General features: G+C 55.9%; 2 protein-coding genes and 1 long non-coding RNA gene across 11 annotated transcripts; 2 read left to right on the forward strand and 1 right to left on the reverse strand.

The window, feature by feature from the left end:
• The first annotated feature begins 273 nt into the window (after positions 1–273).
• On the forward strand, positions 274–14,398 carry RASGRP4 (RAS guanyl releasing protein 4). 4 transcript variants are annotated; one of them, XM_072779168.1, is made up of 17 exons: positions 274–437; positions 3,405–3,589; positions 4,010–4,115; positions 4,243–4,305; positions 4,805–5,038; positions 5,137–5,290; positions 6,502–6,675; positions 8,071–8,187; positions 8,970–9,245; positions 10,503–10,583; positions 10,663–10,767; positions 10,904–11,022; positions 11,137–11,281; positions 12,084–12,120; positions 12,228–12,362; positions 12,481–12,593; positions 13,040–14,398. In XM_072779168.1, exons 1-17 carry the CDS (start codon positions 415–417, stop codon positions 13,094–13,096), a joined length of 2,124 nt encoding a protein of 707 aa, XP_072635269.1. In that variant the 5' UTR covers positions 274–414; the 3' UTR covers positions 13,097–14,398. The 4 variants fall into 4 exon arrangements, with proteins under 4 accessions (XP_072635269.1, XP_072635287.1, XP_072635260.1 ...); XM_072779186.1 differs by having other exon boundaries at positions 4,907–5,038; XM_072779159.1 differs by having other exon boundaries at positions 12,481–14,398.
• FAM98C (family with sequence similarity 98 member C) lies at positions 14,369–17,888 on the reverse strand. Of its 6 annotated transcripts, none has more exons than XM_072779309.1 (8): positions 17,755–17,888; positions 17,491–17,639; positions 17,204–17,410; positions 16,492–16,697; positions 15,535–15,636; positions 15,326–15,442; positions 14,854–15,021; positions 14,369–14,743 (listed from the first exon to the last, which is right to left on the reverse strand). In XM_072779309.1, exons 1-8 carry the CDS (start codon positions 17,817–17,819, stop codon positions 14,600–14,602), a joined length of 1,158 nt encoding a protein of 385 aa, XP_072635410.1. In that variant the 5' UTR covers positions 17,820–17,888; the 3' UTR covers positions 14,369–14,599. The 6 variants fall into 6 exon arrangements, with proteins under 6 accessions (XP_072635410.1, XP_072635430.1, XP_072635421.1 ...); XM_072779329.1 differs by having other exon boundaries at positions 17,276–17,410; positions 17,755–17,887; XM_072779320.1 differs by having other exon boundaries at positions 15,535–15,612; positions 17,755–17,887.
• On the forward strand, positions 17,050–18,885 carry LOC140606245 (uncharacterized). The gene is made up of 2 exons (XR_012008601.1): positions 17,050–17,677; positions 18,148–18,885. It is a non-coding gene; the product is annotated as an uncharacterized lncRNA (long non-coding RNA).
• The last annotated feature ends 264 nt before the right edge of the window (positions 18,886–19,149 follow it).

The following is a 19,149-nucleotide window of genomic DNA, read 5'->3' on the forward strand; positions in this document are numbered from 1 at the left end:
AATACAGACTTTCTGAGTATGTGTTTTTACCTAAATGTGTCACAACAGGGAGACTTAAAAAACAAAACAACCAGCTCTGTTGAAGAACAGCAGTGCAGAACAGAGAATCACGGGTCTAGAGACAGAAAGATGGGGGAGATAGAGAGAAAGCCCGCTGGGCGCCTGGGGGTGGGGGCCGGCAGCACCGGAAACCTCAGCCCGAAGGGATCCCCATGTGGGGGAGGGGGGACCTTTGGTCTCTCCCCAGCCTCTTCCTTCCCCCTGGCCTGGGGCTGGGTGGGGAGGGGCAGTTCCTCTTTCCTTCCCAAGCACCGAGGAGGCCCCAGCTCCCAAGGGGCTAAGAAGCTGGAGCATTGGGAAGGGGGAGGAACAGAGCCAGACTCCTGCAAGACCCCCTCCCCCGCACCAGGAAGCATGAACAGGAAAGACAGCAAGAGGTGAGAGGACCCTCCCCAAGGAGAGCGGGAGCGCCCTCAGCCGCTGGGCCCCCGCTGCCTGGGAAGGCTGGGGAGGACGAGGGAAGCCGGGGGCGCCCCGGGGCCGGGGGCAGCCGCACGAGCAGGGGCACCAGGTGACCCATATACTTCGGGGACTGAGGAGCTGCTGGGGCTGCTTGTTGGAGCATCTGCCTTTGCAGTTCGAGCAGCTCGTATCCCCTCTGCCCCGCCCCGCTCGTCCTCGCCCCCTAGATGGGGTGTCTCCGTCCTCCCCGGGGCCTTCCCCGTTCCCCATCAGCGCTGCTCCCTTGCTGCTGCCCCCTGCTCCCGGGCTGGAAACTCCAGGCTCCTGCAGGGCCCTGCCCCGGGGGAGGGGAGTGTGACGCAGGGCCAGGCGGCTCCCCTGCTCCTTAAACCCCTCCTGGCTGCTCCCGGCACTACAGAGAGCAAGCGGACAGTCACAGGTGAGGGCCTGGCGGCCTCTGGCCCGGGCTTCCTAGCGCCTGGACAAGCTGCTTTGCTGTGCTCCCGGGGCGGCGGTGGCTGGGTCCCTAGCCTGGGTAGCTCCTCCAGCCGCCTCCCTCTGGCGTGTCTCTGATGGGCAAAGGGGTCCCCTCCCCATGATATCCAGCAGTTTGGTGGTAGAGATTTGGCTGTCTCTTTTTCTGGCTGTGTGACCTTAGGTAAGCCACTTGATTGCTCTGTGCCCCAGTTTCTTCCTCTGTTTCTTTTTTTCTTTTTTCTTTTCTTTTCTTTATTTATTCATGAGAGACACACACAGAGAGAGGCAGAGACGCAGGCAGAAGGAGAAGCAGGCTTCACGCAGGGAGCCCCATGTGGGACCCAATCCCAGAACCCCAGGATCATGCCCTGGATGTGAAGGCAGATGCCCAACGGCTGAGCCATCCAGGCGCCCCATCTTCCTCTGTTAATAGAATAATCCTAGTCCCTCCTCAGAGAGGCTCAGAAGTCTTCAGCGAGCCGGTCTAGTGGGCACACATCAGAACCACCTAGAGGGCTTGTAACAGATTGTCGGGCGCCTGGCTGGCTCAGTCGGTGGAGCATGTGACTCTTGATACCAAGGTGGTGAGTTCGAGCCCCACATTGGGGATAGAGAGTACTTAAAGGTAAAAAAATCTTTAAAACACATACACAGATTGCTGGGCCTACCTCCAAGGCTTCTGATTCTGGAGGTCTCTTCGTGAGACCCGAGAATTTGTATTTCTATCAGGCTTCCAGGTGGTGCCGGTGGCATGGGTTGGACCACGCTTTGAGAACCACTGATGGAGACGGGGGCTCAAGCCTCTGCCCGGAACACATTCAGTACTCAGTAAATTTCTTTTTTTTTAAGATTTTATTTATTTATTCATGAGAGACCCAGAAAGAGAGAGAAGCAGAGGGAGAAGCAGGCTCCATGCAAGGAGCTCAATGTGGGATTCGATCCCAGGACTCCAGTTTCACACCCTGGGCCAAAGGCAGACCCTAAACCGCTGAGCCACCCAGGGATCCCAATACTCAGTAAATTTCAGCTCAAGAACATTCAGGACTGATTTCCTGAACCCTTAGGATGCACCAAGGCCGTGTTAGTGCCCTTGTGATGAGGGTCTCCCCATTTCTGCTTTCGCTCCGTACCCCAGGCCCAGCTTCTAGTCCACCTCATCACTTTCTCTGGATGTCAAGTTCAACTTTCCCATCTCCCGCCACTTAACAGCCTGAGCAAACTAAGTCCCTTTAAAAAATATATGTTATTTATCTGAGAGGGAGAGAGAGAGAGAGAGAGCACACAAGTAGGGGAAGGGGCAGAGGGAGAAGCAGACTCCCCATTTAGCAGGGAGCCCAGCACAGGGCTCGATCCCAGGACCCTGAGATCATGACCTGAGCCCAAGGCAGATGCTTACATGACTGAGCCACCCAGGCGCCCCAAACCAAGTCCCGTATTTGGCACTTTTGAGAAGCAAGGCATTGAATGTTCATGATAAATTCCTGGAGAAGGTCCAAGGATGACTCCCATTTTTCATATGAGGAAACTGAAGCCCAGCGGCATTAAGTGACCAGCACAGAGTCACACAGCCAACATAACCCTCTCTAACCCCGCGTGGTCTAACCCTCGCGGAAGCCAAGGCCATTCAGCCTGGATTCTTCTCCCTCCTTCCTCCACCATGTCTGTCTCTGTTTCCACCTTTCCCCAACTGGAACACGAGCCTCAGAGAGGCACAAGACAGAGCAGATGGTTATTTTTAAACTTTCCTTGAAGCTGCCTCACCCCGGGGACCCTGCCCAGCTCTGAAACGCCCTGGTGAGGCCACTTTGCACCCATGTCTTCTCTCCAAACCGAGGGACCCAGGCTGGTGGCTAAGACTCGGATCCTGACAAAGTCCTGGCTTGGGGGAGGGGGCTGTCACCCTAGTAGGGGGTCTAGCTCAGGGAGGAGAGACAGATGGGATCTCAGGGGTCTGCTGCTTTCATGAGGGCTGGGGGACCAGCACTGGAGAGCAAAAAGGGAATTCTGAGGAGTCTCCCTGAAGGCAGGCCCTGGGAAGGACAGGAATGACGGGGGTGGAGGTAGGAGGGGTGGAGGGGTGGTCTTCTCCCATAATCCCCTGGGAGGCCAAGAGTCATCCCAGGGTCCTGCCAACAGGAAGTCTCTCCATAGTGCCCTGGGAGTATACAGTCAAGGGGAATATGGGGTTGATGCCCGGAGGAAGGAGTTCTTATGATTCCCTTAGTAATTCTGGGGGTCTTCTCCATGATTTCCTGGGGGTTCAGGGTGGTGGTGAGAGTCTTTTCCCCTGATTCCCTGAAGTGGGCAGGAGTAACCCTTTGAGTTTACCTGTAGAAAGCTCCCATGACCTGGAATACTCCAGGGGTTTTCTCCCATGATGCTTGGGGTTTGGGGAGTTAAAGAGAATTCTGGGGGTCTGCTCGAAGGAAGGGGTTCCCATGACTCCCTGGGGGGTGTGCCCACAGGAAGTCCCACCAGGAATGCCCAGGAAAGACAGCAGGGCGGGGCCGGCCCCGACAGGCCCGGCGCCACAAGACGTGCCCCAGCCCCCGGGAAATCAGCAAGGTCATGGCTTCCATGGCTCTGGGCATGCTGAACGAGGGCGGCTGCAGCGAAGATGAGCTGCTGGAGAAATGCATCCAGTCCTTCGGTGAGTGTCCCCTTCCCTGGCCAGCCTCCCCAGTCCTAAGGCGGTAAAGCAGCCAACCTCTGTCTAGGTCTCAGGGTTTTTTTGGGGGGGTGGGGGGAGGCGCATAAAATGGTAGCAAGGGTGTGTGGAATGAATCTCGATCACTATTCCGGATGCAGTGAAACATGTATTTCTTTTTCCCGAGATGAGGGGAGGAGGTGGGGTGCTATTTCCATCTACAACATGACTTGCCAGGTGCTGTGCTGGTCTCTGCCCAGTACAGACAAGGAAACCGAGACACCCTAAGGAGGCCAAGTTGCTTGCCCTAGTTCACGCAGGTAGAGCTGGAGCTTGAGCCAGCCAATCCAACTGGCTCTGGAGACTGTGCGGTCCCTTGCCGAGGAGCCATTCTGACACAGAGTCCCCTTCTCCCGCCTCCAGACTCAGCTGGCAGCCTGCGCCGTGGGGACCACATTCTCAACATGGTACTGGCCATGCACAGCTGGGTGCTGCCTTCTGCCCACCTCGCTGCCCGTCTGCTGACCTTATATCCTTCCAGGGCCACGAGCAGTGGGTGGAGGGTAGGGGACAGAGACGCCAGAGTCTGGGAGTTGGGAACAGGGTGAACAGGCAGGTCTGGGATGCCGGATATCAGAGCCTTGACCAGAACTCAAGTACCAGGAGGCCACAGGGGACACACAGGAGCTGAGGCGGCTGCAGATCTGTCACCTGGTCAGGTAGGGTGGGGCCGAGACCCCCAGCCTGTTGCCTCTCACAAAAAACACCTCCCAGAGATTCCCCAGACTGATTCCCCACAGACCCACCAAGCCCTGCTCCCCTAGATACCACTTCTGAGACAGCTCTGGTTTGGCTCCCAGGACCCTCCCAGTTCTGCTCCCTAGAACCCTTACCATGACCAGAGACCCATGACCAGATCCTAGAGACCGTCTCCTAGCTGATGCCCAGAGACCTCCAGCTCCGATTCCCCAAACCCTCACATACCCTAGCCTAACTTTTAAGGCCCCCTCATCTTATTCCCCAAGAGTCTCACCCTCAGAGGCCCCCAGCTTACTTCCTGAGACCCCCCCCCCCACTATCCTGCTTCCTAGCAATTCCACCTCCAAGAGATCCTCTCGTCTATGTCCCATTGATTCCCCAGCCTGTGGTAAGAGGCCCCCCGGTCCTACCCCTAGAGACAGCCCCAGGCTAGTGCCTCTCCAAACCCTGACCTTCCAGAGACCCCAAGTCCACACCTAGAGAGTCCTCAGCCCAAGACACCTGTTTTAGAGAGCTTCTGCACGCCCAGCCTCAGCCCACCATCTCTAAAACCACACTCAGATACTGGCTGACCCAACACCCTGAGACGGTACACCAAGAGCCTCAGTTAGAAGAGGTTATAGGTCGCTTCTGGGCCACTGTGGAGGAGAAGGGCAACTCTGCCCAGAGGAGCCTGGGAGACTCCTCCAACCTGTGAGTCAATCCCCCTGCACCCCATTCTGCTGTCTCCCTCCTCATCCCACATCCTCCACCCTGTACCCCTAAAATACTCTGCCCCTCTTTGCTCCCAGCCTGAGCCCAGGTGGCCCGGGCCCCCCGCTCCCCCTGAGCAGCCCAGGCCTAGGCAAAAAGCGCAAAGTGTCCTTGCTTTTCGACCACCTGGAGACGGGGGAGCTGGCTCAGCATCTCACCTATCTGGAGTTCCGGTCCTTCCAGGCGATCACGGTGAGGACTCCCTTCCCCCAGCTGGGGAGGGCTTGGAGTGGGCTGGAGCCTGGCAAGACTCAGAGGACCCCTACATGGGCATTGGGCCGGGATCTCAAGCTCTCAAACATGAATGCTAGAAGGTTCAGGAAAATGAGTTGAGCTGACTAATAGAACCCCGGGTTCAAATCCATCAGCCCTTCCTTATCTGTGTAACTTTGAATTAGTTTCTCAACCTGAGACTCAGATTTCTCATTTATAAAATGGAGGTCATAGTACTTCATTAGATGGCAAGGAGAATTAAATTAATATGTCCACTTAAAAATGCTTTTGGGGGCACGCCTGGGTGGCTCAGTCAGTTGAGCATCTGACTGACTCTTGATCTCAGATCTTGACATCAGGGACATGAGCTCAAGCCCCACAGTGGGCATGGAGCCTACTTTAAAAAAAAAAATGCTTGTCATAGTGTGTGGCACATAGTAAGTGCTCAAAATATCTTATCAATTACTCATTTATTCGAGAAGCATTTAAGTTCACTGTGGCTCAGTCCCATTATCTGTACAAAGGGGAATTTAACACTTCCTGCCTCATCGGATCAGTGTCTGGTCCAAAGTAAATGCAACCTGTCAGAACGATCTGAAATTGCCATATTTACCTACCCACATGATAATTTCATATGCTTCAACTTATATATAAGTATTAGCTATTGCCATCACCACTGCAAGGGAAGGCAGTGATCCGGTTCCTTAATGTGGAAATCTGACTGTTCACAAATACACGCACACAGGCTGCTGTACATGTAGGTGTGGGATGTTGACCCCTTGAGCAGAACAAACAGAAATTACTTTCATGTCCTCTTTGCCATCCTTCCTTTTGCTGACTGTGTACCTGTCAGGACAGTTAGGAGCAGTAGACTGGGTTCACACTGGTGTGACCCTGGGCAAATTATCCTCTCAGCGCCTCCGCGGCCTCCTCTTTAAAATGCAAGTCATATAGTATGGTATTCACCTCGTAGAGCTGACGTGAGGATTAAATTAGGTAATAGGACAGAGGGCTCAGAACAGTGCCTGACTTTATTTAAATATTTCTCTTCAGAGGGAGAGGGCCACGGTGACGTCAAGGACATGTGACAGCCAGACTAGGGCCTCAGAGGTCGCAACTGCTGGGGGGATGGGCGTGTGAGGGCAAGGCCTGCGCGCCGCTGCCCACCCTGACGCCCACCTCACCCCCAGCCCCAGGACCTGCGGGGCTACGTTTTGCAGGGCTCCGTGCGGGGCTGCCCGGCCCTGGAGGGATCCGTAGGGCTCAGCAACAGCGTGTCCCGCTGGGTGCAGGTCATGGTGCTGAGCCGTCCCGGGCCCGCACAGCGCGCGCAAGTGCTGGACAAGTTCATCCAGGTGGCACAGGTGAGGCCGGTCCCGAGCGGCGGAGGGAACTGCGGACGCGCAGTCCACCTGCCTGGCCCCGCCCCCGCGTCACGCGCACCCCGACTCCGCCCCCGCCCCCCCCCCCCCCCCCCGGTCCCAGTCCCCAGGTTCTTTTTTTTTTTTTAAGATTTTATTTATTTATTCATGAGAGACAGACAGAAAGAGAGAGAGAGAGAGAGAGAGGCAGACACAAGCAGAGAGAGAAGCAGGCTCCATGCAGGGAGCCCGATGTGGGACTCGATCCTGGGTCTCCAGGATCATGCTCTGAGCCGGAGCCAGATGCTCAACCACTGAGCCACCAGGTGTCCCTAGTTCTCAGGTTCTAATCCCAGACTGGGACCGCACTTCTTCCTTGGCCTTGGTGTCACCACGTCGGACCCGCCTGGCCCCCCAGTTGGTCCCAGACGTACTGCTGACGACGTTGCCCCTTTGTCGGTCTCCCAAACCCTATGTTCGAATATTCTGTCCACAGGGCAGTGAAAGCGTCTCTGGCAAGCCCCCAAGTTTGCGTGCCCCCCCTGTCAGGCTCTAGGCCCCAGCTGTCCCTTCGACACAGACTGCCCCCCTCCCCATCACCCATCACGTCGGGTCTCTCCCTGGCCCAGCCCCACCGTGTCACAACCCTTTCTTCCCCTTCCCTAAATAGATACCTTGCCTCCTTTCTGGAGAAAAGGGAAGCCTCGGTCCCCCACCGTGGCCACGCCCCCTTGCGTACTTCCTCGCAGGCCACGCCCTTCCTCTCGCGTCTTCCATCCTCTGGCTTCTCCAGTGTGGCCCTACGGACCCAGGGTTCTAGCGTCCGCCCGGGTCTCTAGGTCTGGGGGTCTCCCACTCTTCTCTGGCTTACCCCCTCCCCACAGCGACCTCTGCCCTGCAGACTCGGAAAAGGAGAGGATGGGGCGGTTGCCCCTGATGCCCAGCTGACCCTCCACGTGTCTCTCCCGGGCTTCTGACCCTTTCATTTCACTCTGGCCCCGTCCACCTCTGCCGGGCTCCTAACTCCCGCCCAGAGCCCCGGCCACCTGTCTCCCTTCACCTGTCTCTCAGAGCAGTCTGACCCCCAGGTGCCTGTCACCTGACATCTGTCTAAATCCTCCACACCTGTCCCCAAACCTAACTCCTCACACTTCCCTGACTCCCTCTCCCTTTTTTCTGACCTCCCATCAATCACTTGCCTGACGCCCCCATGTAATGCCCATATACCTGCTTGTGGCTCACTCCTTCCTGACACACCCTCCTGCCTGACCCCTCTCACCTGATGCCCACCCAGGCCCATACCCACACATACCTGACACCTCAATTCAACTGGGATGCAGTCATGTGAACCCCCATTTTGCCCATCCTCCATGTATACCCACCACTCTCCCTTCTTAGAGTCTCTACCAGCTACAGAATTTCAACACACTGATGGCGGTCACCGGGGGCCTGTGTCACAGTGCAATCTCCAGACTCAAGGACTCCCATGCCCACCTGAGCCCTGACAGCACCAAGGTGAGCCCCCACTATTCTCCCCAAAGTTCCAGCGGTCAATGACCCTGAATCCCCACACTTTTCCCCAATGCCTCCCATCCCTACCCAGGGGCCCTGGAGCCACCTGGAGACCTTGCTCTTCCAAATGGGACAGAACCCCAGACTATCCTTCTGGGCCCTTCTTCAACCATGCATGCATCATGCTGACCCTTCTCTACTCTGTGTTTCCAGTCCTGAGCAGGACTGGAAGGAGACAGATGAGAGAGATGGTAGCCGAGAACCTGCAGTCCAGGTAGGGACTGAAATGATGCCCCTAAGGCACCAAATTCAGGCCATCCATGGGAGGAGCACAGCTCGGCATACCCTGGGAAGTGTACGGGGAGAGTGAGTTACTCATGAGTCCAGTGTGTGAAGTCAGGATCTGGCAGGAAATTGGCTGGAGATGCCCAGGGCAAGATCCTGTTGAGACTTGCAAGCTGAACTAAGGTGTCTGGGCTTTACCCAGAGGGCAGTGGGGAGCTAGGAAAGGTTAGGTAATGATGACAGCACGCATGATCAGATTTCAGTTTTGGAAACATCACTCTAGCCTGGAGAGTGGGGGATATGGAGCTTTTCTGAGATGGGGACCCAAAAAGAAGAGCAGTTTAGGGGGATGCTGAGGCCATTGTGGGACATGGAGGGGCTTAGGTAGATGTCCAAAATGCCATCGGGCCCCTGGGAGTCCGGAACCCACAAAGGAGGCTAAGGGAGCAGAAATGGCCCCCCTCGAAACACTCCCTCCCATAATATGCTCTCCCCGACAGGCCCTGCTAGAGCTGTCTGAGCTTCTTGCTGCCCACAACAACTACGCCCGTTACCGCCGCACCTGGGCCGACTGCACGGGCTTCCGGCTGCCTGTCCTCGGTGTGCATCTCAAAGATCTGGTGTCCCTGCACGAGGCACAGCCTGATAGGTTGCCTGATGGCCGCCTGCACCTACCCAAACTCAACAACCTCTACCTGCGGCTGCAGGAGCTAGCCGCCCTCCAGAGGCAGCACCCCCCCTGCAGTGCTAGCGAGGACCTGCTGCATCTGCTCACGGTGAGCTGCCCCGCCCTGCCCAGGCTGGATGCTTGGGAGGCTGAACCTGGAGGGTGTAGAGATTTAGGGTCCTGGGTGCATGAGGGTCTCTACCCTTGTCATGCCCATTCTACAGATTGGGAAACTGAGGCCCACAAAGTGCCATCATTTGTCTACTGTCCCACGGCAGTAAAACCTAGATTTGAGGGACGCCTGGGTGGCTCAGCGGTTGAGTGTCTGCCTTTGGCCCAGGGCGTGATCCTGGAGTCCCAGGATCGAGTCCCACATCGGGCTCCCTGCATGGAACCTGCTTCTCCCTCTGCCTATGTCTCTGCCTCTCTCTGTCTCTCACAAATAAATAAAATCATAAAAAAAAACCAAAAACAAAAATCCTAGATTTGAACCCAAGCAGGTCGGCCTCAGAACCTGTGTGTTAAACATATGTTAACCACCACACTACATCCTTAGACTGAGAATGTGGGATTCTGGCTATATTCTATTTATATAATATAAATAATAATATGTATCTCTTCCCACCCTGCCCAAAGAGCTATAAATTGAGACAGACTGGGATTCTGAAGGCCATGTAGTCTAAGACTGATATTTGGACCCCAAGACAGGACCAGCTACGTAATTCACAGTGCCCCATGCAAAATGAAAATGTGGGGTTCCTTTTTTAAAATTCTTAAGACTTTCAAGATGGTGACAGCAGGGCATTAAATGAAGTGGGGCCCTTCAAATATGGGGCCTGCCTGTAAAGCTGGCCTTGCCCTAAGATGACTGGTGCCCAAGGCTCTATGCTTTGCTGATTCGAGAAGGCCATCAAGCCCAAATATTTATCAAGCACCTTCTATGAGCCAGACACTACTTTAGGCACTTAGGCTCACAGCAGTGAGCACGTCAGGAAAAAAACTGCTGTTCTTGTGGGGCTGATTTCCCAGTAGGGGAGACAGCCAATAAAATAAAGTAAATGAGTAAATCATATGGTCTTTCAGGGGTAAGTGCTAATAGTGAAAACTAAAGTAGAAACCGGCATAGAAAGTAACAGGTTTAGTTTTAAATAGAACCCAAAAAAGCCTCAGTGAAGAGATGGCATTTCTGGATTGGGGGATGGGGCTGTTGGGAGACTGAATGGTGGCTGGGTGGGAGAGAAGACCCTGGGAGTCTCCAGAGAAGAGGGGCTCTGGGAAGAGGATGAGACTGGAGATCCAAGCAGGGCATAGGCTGTAGGTAGGAGGATGGAGATGAAGATCTGTAACGCCCTCCCCCACCCCCCAGCTTTCCCTGGATCTCTTCTACACGGAGGATGAGATCTATGAACTTTCTTACGCTCGAGAACCCCGCTGTCCCAAGAGTCTGGTGAGAACTGGCCCCTGACCTCTGACTACCAGCCCAAGCCCATGCCCTGACTAATTGTACCCCTCTGTCCCTGCCCCAGCCACCCTCCCCCTTCAAGGCACCCCTGGTGGTGGAGTGGGCCCCTGGCGTGACACCCAAACCCGACAGGGTCACCCTGGGTCGGCATGTGGAGCAGCTGGTGGAGGTAAGGAGGGGACTGTGGCCTGGCCACTGGGGTCCAGGAAGGAAAGTATCTGTACAGTCCTGACCCAGAAGAGGAGATCTGAGATCATGAGGATCATGGTTTGGCCTTACTGTCTCCTTCCCATACTCTTCTGAAGTCTGTGTTCAAGAATTATGACCCTGAAGGCCGAGGAACTATCTCTCAGGAGGACTTTGAGCGACTCTCAGGCAACTTCCCCTTTGCCTGCCATGGGCTTCACCCACCCCCCCGCCAGGGGTAAGTACTCCTGACTGCCGGGTCCCCCAAACATGAGGATACTGGGGCTAGCAGGACTCCTCTGAGTCTGGGAGAAAGGGGCCAGTCATGCTGAGGTGCAATCTCTGCCCCCAGGAATGGCTCCTACAGCCGAGAAGAGCTGACGGGGTACCTGCTCCGGGCCAGCGCCATCTGCTCCAAGCTGGGCCTGGCCTTCCTGCATAGCTTCCATGAGGTCACCTTCCGCAAGCCCACCTTCTGTGACAGCTGCAGTGGCTTTGTGAGCACCTGGCCCCTCTATCAGCCTTAGGCCCCACCTAAGGGCCTGGAGAGTCCCGAGTCCTGACTCCTCACAGCCTGGGTTCAGAGGGCCAGCCCAGCCTTGTAGGGCTCACAGTCCCCAATCCTAGATGATCACCAAATTCCAGAAAATCCCCAGTCTCAAATAATCCCCATATCCCATATAAACCCTAAATGCTGGATATGCCCAAGGTCTAGAATAATGCCCAAATTTCAGATGATCTCCGTCCTGGATCACTGCCAAACTATGGATATCTAAAATCCTAGATCATCTACAAACCTGGGTATATTATCTCCAAACAGAATCAATTTCCAAGTCTTTTGACTCCAGATAACTCAAACCCTGGATAATTTTCAAATTCAAGGACTCCTCAAACTCTAGATAATGGACAGATCTCTCAATCTCCAAACCAAGACTAATTCACAAACCTTGGATTACTTCCCAAACCCACTTTCTCACTCACTGCATATTTACAGAGTACCTCCTGTGTGCCAGGTTGTTCTAGACTTGAGGGCTGGGGAGGGGGACGCACAGCAAAAACACAACAGACGCAATCCTTGCCCACAGAATTTATATTTTATTAATTCCAGGATTTCACCTAGATGACTCCCCAAACTTGTAATAACCCCAAATTCGTTTAATCCCCAGATTCCCACTTAAGCCTCTAGCTGTGAGAATTTCCCAAGCCAGATGGTTTCCACACTTCCAGAGACCAATCCCACCCCCGTCCACAGCCCTCTCTCCCCTAGCCTACATAACCAATTCTGCTTTCTCTTCCCAGCTCTGGGGCGTCACCAAGCAAGGCTACCGCTGTCGGGGTGAGTGAGGCCTTGGTGGTAGGGAGGGAATCCAGCACCTACAAGCTGGATAAGTGGAGGGGGGCCCAGGCTGGGCCTCTGGCCACTAACTGCTGACCTTCCCCCAGACTGTGGGCTGTGTTGCCATAAACACTGCAGGGACCGCGTGAAGGTTGAGTGTAAGAAGAGGCCAGGGGTCAAGGGTGATGTGAGCCCCCCAGGAGCCCCTGTCCCACCTACCCCAGTTGCCCATGCTAGCTGTGGTAAGACCCAGGGTGTGGCAGTCCTGGGAAGGGGGTCTGATACATGGGGATTAAATCCGAGGTCATGAGGCCCTTCCCGTCACACCCACATCCCTCTCGTCTGTCACCCCCAAAACAGGTCCAGAGGACAATCTCTCCTACACATTATCCCTGGAACCTGAGACAGGGTGCCACCTTTGCCATGCTTGGACCCAGACCGAACCCCCAAACCCTTCCTGGGAACCAGAGACGGTGAGGAGGAACTGCCCCCTGCCCCCACCATCAACTGGATACGGGGAGACCAGGCCATTTGCTTGGGGGAACCCAAGCCAATGCGGGGAAGCATAGGAAAGTAAAAAGGGGCAAGAGCTCTCAGTTGCTTTGGGCAGTTAGAAAAATAAAACTTTCGATACGCTGGGGTGGGAGGACAGGGTAGCCACGAGTGGAACAGAAAAAGGATTTTAAGGAGGAAAAAGGAAAAAGAGAATAGCAAGGATAAGGCCACATACCTCAGGAGCTATCATTAGTGTCAGTGGAGTAAATTTTACTATTCAAAGGTAGAGCCCTTCCGATTGAACACCCACCAGAGTTTTCATTCATCTACTACACAAAGTCTGGGTGAGGCTCTGCCCCTGTCAGCAGCCAGGCTCCTAGACACCACACTCTCCCCAGGTGACCCGGTGTCTTCCTCCTTCCAGGTCCCCCTCCCAAAGACGGGCTCGCCGCCTGCCCAATCCTCCAAACTGAATTCCTAGGACTGCACCCGCCTTGGGTCTGTTCTCTCTCACCTCCTCAGAGTCAGTCTCAAGTCGTGATTCCACCGCCAGCAGGACCCCTGAAGGCACGGCCTTGTCCCATCCACACCACCTTCGGTGAAGAGTTCATCATCTCTTACCCGGAAAGTTATTTGTTTTCTTTTGCATCAGAGTGGCTACGACCTGTACTCCATCTTCCTGCACTTTGTATCTATGCGATTTCACACTGGATTATGTCTAGACTTAAGTATCAGCTCTCCAACTCCTTACATCTCCATTTTATAGATGAGGAAGCCGAGGGCCAGGGAGGTTTAGCTGCTCTCCAAGGTGGAAGAGCGCCTAAGTGTTGGAGGCAGGACTCAAATCCAGGTCTTCTGTCTGCCTCTAAAACAGACGCTCCTTACCAATACGCTACACTGACATCAGCATGGGTCAGGATGGGGAGGGGATAGGCTGGGCAGTTATATTCCTAACTCTAGGGTTCCAGAGGCAGGAGAGAAGGCTAGAGTAGAGGTGGAAGAGGGAGCCTGTGAACACCTGAGTCCCTCCCCTGCTCGGAGTAATCCATGCCTCCTTCTCGATCAGGGGAAAAGCCAGAGTCCTCACTATGGCCTACCTCCCACAATCTGTTTCCGTCCCCTCTCTGACCTCACCTACCACCCCTTACTCATCCTGCTTAAGCTACACTGGCCTCTATGGTCCCTGAACATGCCAAAAATATTCCTACCTCAGGGCCTTTGCACCGGCAGTTCCCTCTGCCTGGAATGCTCTTCCACAGGCCCACATGGCTCCATCTTTGGGACTTAGGTCTAATGTCGCTTTCTGAGTGAGGCCCCTCTGACCATATTCAAAGTTGCAATCCAGCCCCAGTCCTGCTCCTGGCTTCCTTCTTTGTTTTTCCCCATAGCCCTCTACCCATCTAACAAACTGTACTTTTTACCTATTTATCTTGTTGAATGTCTGCTCCTCTTCACACTGGAAATTGTCAACTCCAGAAGAACAGGAGTTTTTATAATCTATGTTTTTCACTGCCGTATCCCTAGCGCCCAGAACAGGGATGGCACTTGGTGCGTACCTGAGAACTGTTTGTCCGATGCCTGCACGTCTCCTTCCCCATGTCCCCAGGAAGGGAAAGATGTGTTGCTAAAGAGCAGAGGACTGTAAGGGTCAGAGCAACAGGGGCCTGTTGAGACCCAGGGGACAAAGCTGTCCCTGCCTGTCCTCAAACCTGAGCACCCCTGACCTGGCCCCCACAGAGATAGGTCCTACAGCTGTCATAAATTAAATTTATTTTCCAGAGAACATGGTCTTTGTTGTTGAGTGATAGACTGGGCGGGGGGGTGGTGGTGATGGTAGGCATTTGGGACCTTAGGAACAGGAAACAGGGGACATGGGGCCTGGGAGCCAGATGCCAAAAGAAACTCAAAGCGATTCCCCAAGGATTACCAATGGCATCAGCATGTCACAGGGGACCCCTCCCCCCACCCAACCACCAGTCCCTCTTTACTTCTTCTTCTTCTTGCGACCCCAGCTCTGGCGGCCTGCCTTCCGCCCACCACCATCCTCTCTTCTGCTCTGCCAGGTGGGCATGGGAGCCTCCAGCTCATTTGGACGGCCCCCCCGGTCAGGCACGTTGCCCATAAGCACCTGGGAGTTGATCAGACTTGAGTGTCAGGGGAAAAAATGAACAAGGGGGCCAGAGCACCAAGTCTGAAGGCCAAGGCTGTGGAGGCCCTTCCCCACTCCCAGGTGCCCACCTTGTTGATGGCACAGCAGGTCCCTCGGCGGACAGCCTTGCTGGTGGCTGGGATAAGACGAGACAGGTCCTCTCGGGCAGCCAGGATATGTGCGATGGAGACATTTGATTCTGGGGTCAGAGCCTCTCGAATTGGGATCAGCACTGCCTTCATGGCTTCTCCTTGGGCCTAGGGAGAGAGGCATGGAGAAGGTGCCCAAGAGCCCTCCTCAGGTGGGATCTGTCACCCTGGAAGCATCTCACTCTCCAGAAAGAGCCTCACCTCCCACAGGTCTAAATAAGAAGTACAGCTCTGAAGACACTCCCAGCTCAGAGCTGAGAATTCTAGAATGCCCTGGAATTCTAGAGCCCACACCTTACACGATCCTAAAAACCTGCTCTCAGGTAATATTCCTGGCCCTCACTCTTCCTCCTTGTAGTGGGAGCCCCTACAGCTGGGCCTCCCTGGTCCTGCCAGGGTCTTTTGCCCACACCTCTGCCCTATCACTCCAGTGGAAAGAAGATGTCGTGAGGTCCAGGCGCTTCAGGAGCAGGCAGCGGCGAGAGCAGTACTGATCTCCCAGCCTTTGGCACAGAGACTCCAATGCCTCCTAGGAAAAAGGTCTCAGTCACACTCAGGGTCTCCCCTCGCTCCCATCTCCGGGCGAGCATGCTCTTCAAGTACAGTGGTACACAGTCTTACCCATCTGGGGGCGTCCAGTGGGGAGCTGAGGAGGGGCTGCAGGAACCCTGGGGGCAGGGAAGGCAGCAGCTCAGAGATCTGATGGGAGAAGGTAGTCTGAGGCTGACGGGGCAGAAACCAGATAGACTCCGTGGATTCCTGTTCCCCCTGGCCCCAAGGACCTAGGCCTCGGAATCAAGAATGGTGGCCACGACTCTTAAAAAACATCCCTGGTGGGGATCCCTGGGTGGCGCAGCGGTTTGGTGCCTGCCTTTGGCCCAGGGCGCGATCCTGGAGACCCGGGATTGAATCCCACATCGGGCTCCCAGTGCATGGAGCCTGCTTCTCCCTCTGCCTGTGTCTCTGCCTCTCTCTCTCTCTCTCTCTGTGACTATCATAAATAAAAAAATAAATAAATAAAATTAAAAAAAAAAAAAAAAAAAAAAACATCCCTGGGGGCAGCCTGGGTGGCTCAGCGATTTGGCGCAGCCTTTCAGCCCAGGGTGTGATCCTGGAAACCTGGGATCGAGTCCTGCGTCAGGCTCCCTGCATGGAGCCTGCTTCTCCTTCTGTCTGTGTCTCTGCCTCTCTCTCTCTCTCTGTGTGTCTCTCATGAATAAATAAATAAAATCTTAAAAAAATAAAAAGAAAGAAAAACATCCCCGTGGCTGGAGCACTCCTGCCAGAACCACTTCTTTTTTTTTTTTTTTTAAGATTTTATTTATTTAGTCATGAGAGACACACAGAGACAGAGAGACAAACAGGCAGACAGACACAGACAGAGGGAGAAGCAGGCCCCATGCAGGGAGCCTGACGCGGGACTCCATCCCGGGTCTCCAGGATCAGGCCCTAGGCTGAAGGCTGCGCTAAACCGCTGGGCCACCGGGGCTGCCCCCAGAACCACTTTTGGAGAAAGAACTCTCCCCCTACAAGGAAAGTGGGGTGGCCCGGCGCGGAAGGGGCTCCAGCGCTCTCTACCTTGTCATGCAACTCCCACAGCAGCCGGCTGGCGGCGGTCCCAGGCGTCGGTCTGGGCAGCCCCAGAGCTTGGAGGGTAAGGACCAGTTCCTGGACCATGCCAGCTCCCTCCTCGCTCTCTTCCCCACAGGGCTGTGCGGGGCTGGGGTCCAGCCGGGGGTAGAGACGGAGGAGGCGGGCAGCCTGGAGTTCAGAGCAGAGAAAGCCTAAAAGGGAAAGGGAGCGGTGCAATCAAGGAGGGCCACCACCTCACCCGCCAGGGCCAAAAAGCTCCATCTGCTTTAAAACCTCCAGGCCCAGGGGCTCCTGGGTGGCTCAGTGGTCGAGCATCTGCCTTTGGCTCAGGTCCTGATCCTTGGGTGCTGGGACCCAGTCCCATATCAGACTCCCAGCGGGGAGCCTGCTTCTCCTCTCCCTAAATCTCTGTCTCTCTTTGTGTGTCTTTCATGAATAAATAAATAAAATCTTTAAACAAAACAAAACACTCCAGGCTTCAAACACTCCGCCCTTCTAGTTCCGCCCCAACCCCGGCTCTACCTCCAAGACGAGCCCCACCCACTTTGAGACCCAGTGTCCCGCCGGGACTTCGAAGCCCGCTCACAGGGGAACCACCTGGCTGGCTACGTCAAATGCGACCCGCTGGAACTTCAAGACGCTCCCCGCAAAATCCTAACCCCCACCGGCCCGGCCCACGCCCCCGGGGGGCGCGAACCCCGGCTCCACTTGGCGGCGCCGGGCCCGCCCCTCCGGAGGCCGGGCCGCCCCTTCCGCATCCCCGGCTCACGCAGCAGGCGCAGGCTCGCGCCGGGCTCCCGCAGCGCGGCCACGCCGTCTCCGCCGCAGAGCGCGCGGTCCGGGCAGCGCAGCTCCCGCAGCAGGCCGGCCAACTGTCGCAGGAATCCCTCCTCGGCGCCGGGGCCTGCGGGCGGCGGGAGACGTCAGGGCGCGGCGGCGGCCCCCGCGGCCCCATCCCCGCCGGGCCGGGCGCTGCCCACGTACCGTCGCCGGCCCTCAGCGCCTCCGCGCTCTCCCCTCGCTCCCGCTCCAGGGCGCCCAGCGTCGCCAGCTCCGCCGCCAGCCGCGCGCACAGCGCCCTGAAGTCCGGACACGAGGTGCCCCGCGACGTCGCCCCCGAGAAGCCCTCATACCTGTGGCGGGGCCGAGGCAGCGGGCGGGGATTGGGAAGGTGAAGAGGGATTGCCGAGGGCAAACCTGTCCCTTCCTGCCCCCCGCCCGCGCCCCCGCCCGCGCCCCCAGCCGCACCCCAAGGCCTGCAGGTCCCGGGCCACGGCGGCCCCCTCCCGCGCTTCCGCCTCCGCCCCCTCCATGGAAGCGTCCTGTCCGCCGGGCGCGCGCCCCCTGCCGGCCGGCGAGAGGCCCCGCCCCGGCGGCGGCGTGCGCAGTCGGCCCCGCGGCGCTCCGACCAATCAGCGCCCGAGGGCCCTCGGCGTTCTGATTGGCGCAGGAGGCGGCGGAGCCCGCCCCCAGGTCCGCGGGCGCGGGGAGCTCGGGCGCCGCGGTTCGGGTGACCGGGTCCAGAAGGTGGAAAAGCCGCAGCCCCGTGAATCCAGCGCGTGCCTTCAGGATCCCAGCTGTCGCGACAGGCCAGCGGGTGGCGCTGTTGCTGCGACTTAGAAACCGATTTCTTCTTCTCAGGCTCCCTCTGCTCTTGAAGCACCCTAGACCGAGTGTCGTTCTCCCAACTCCGCTCCGAACGCAGAAACTTGTTTCCTCCTTTCCAGCTTGGGGTTGGCAGGACGTCAGGGACTCAGGAAGGCCGGCTCACCCCCTCCCACCCACCCACCCCCAACACAGCTACGCCCTCCGCCTCCATCCGTCACGGTGCACCAGTCGGGCTTTCACCCCTCTTTCTCCGGAGGCCTTGGAGAGGGAGCAGGGGCAACATGCTGTCGTGATTAAGAGATTGCACCCTGGGGGGTAGGACTCCACTCCACTCCCCATCTCTGTGTCCCCGCCAAATAGCTTCCTATCTGGATGACGGGGATAAAACTTCACTTTTAAGGATTGTGAGGATGAGAGTCATACATGTGTGTGTTCCGTAGGCATACAGGGGTACTCAATAACTAACATATATTGAGCATTTTGTGTGTGCTACTAGCTTAAGTATCTTAGATCCGTTTTAGGGAGGAGAACCGAAATTCAGACACGATAAATCAGAGTGAATGTGGGGTGGTGCCCGGACTCAAATTCAGATCTGATTTGCAAAATCCATGCTTTTAATTGCTTAACCTGTTACTACTGTTAGTGTTGCTGCTGTTTTTGTTGCAGTTTGTTAAAACTATAATCCTCCATGGTGCTGCCTACCCCAAGGCTGGGGTACTCAGGACCATTATTTGTTGACCTTAATAAAATGTTAAAAATTGCTCGTCAAAACCTTGTTATCATGGCCTTGATTCTTTTTTTTTTTTTTGCAAAGTCTTTATTTAATTATGTGGATTCTATCTTCAAAATAGATCCATTGTCTTGCCCACTTCTCTCTGCCTCCACTGTTCTCACCCTGATCTCATGTGCCCTTGTCTCCTCCTGGACCATCACAGCAGCCTCCTCCCTGCTCCCTACTCACCCGTCCCCATGTCTCTTCCCCACAGGCAACCAGAGGGAATGGGTAAACCGCCTGAGTCAGGTCACAGCCCTCCC

This window comes from Canis lupus, chromosome 1, assembly GCF_048164855.1.
Source record: "Canis lupus baileyi chromosome 1, mCanLup2.hap1, whole genome shotgun sequence".
Lineage (NCBI taxonomy): Eukaryota > Metazoa > Chordata > Mammalia > Carnivora > Canidae > Canis > Canis lupus.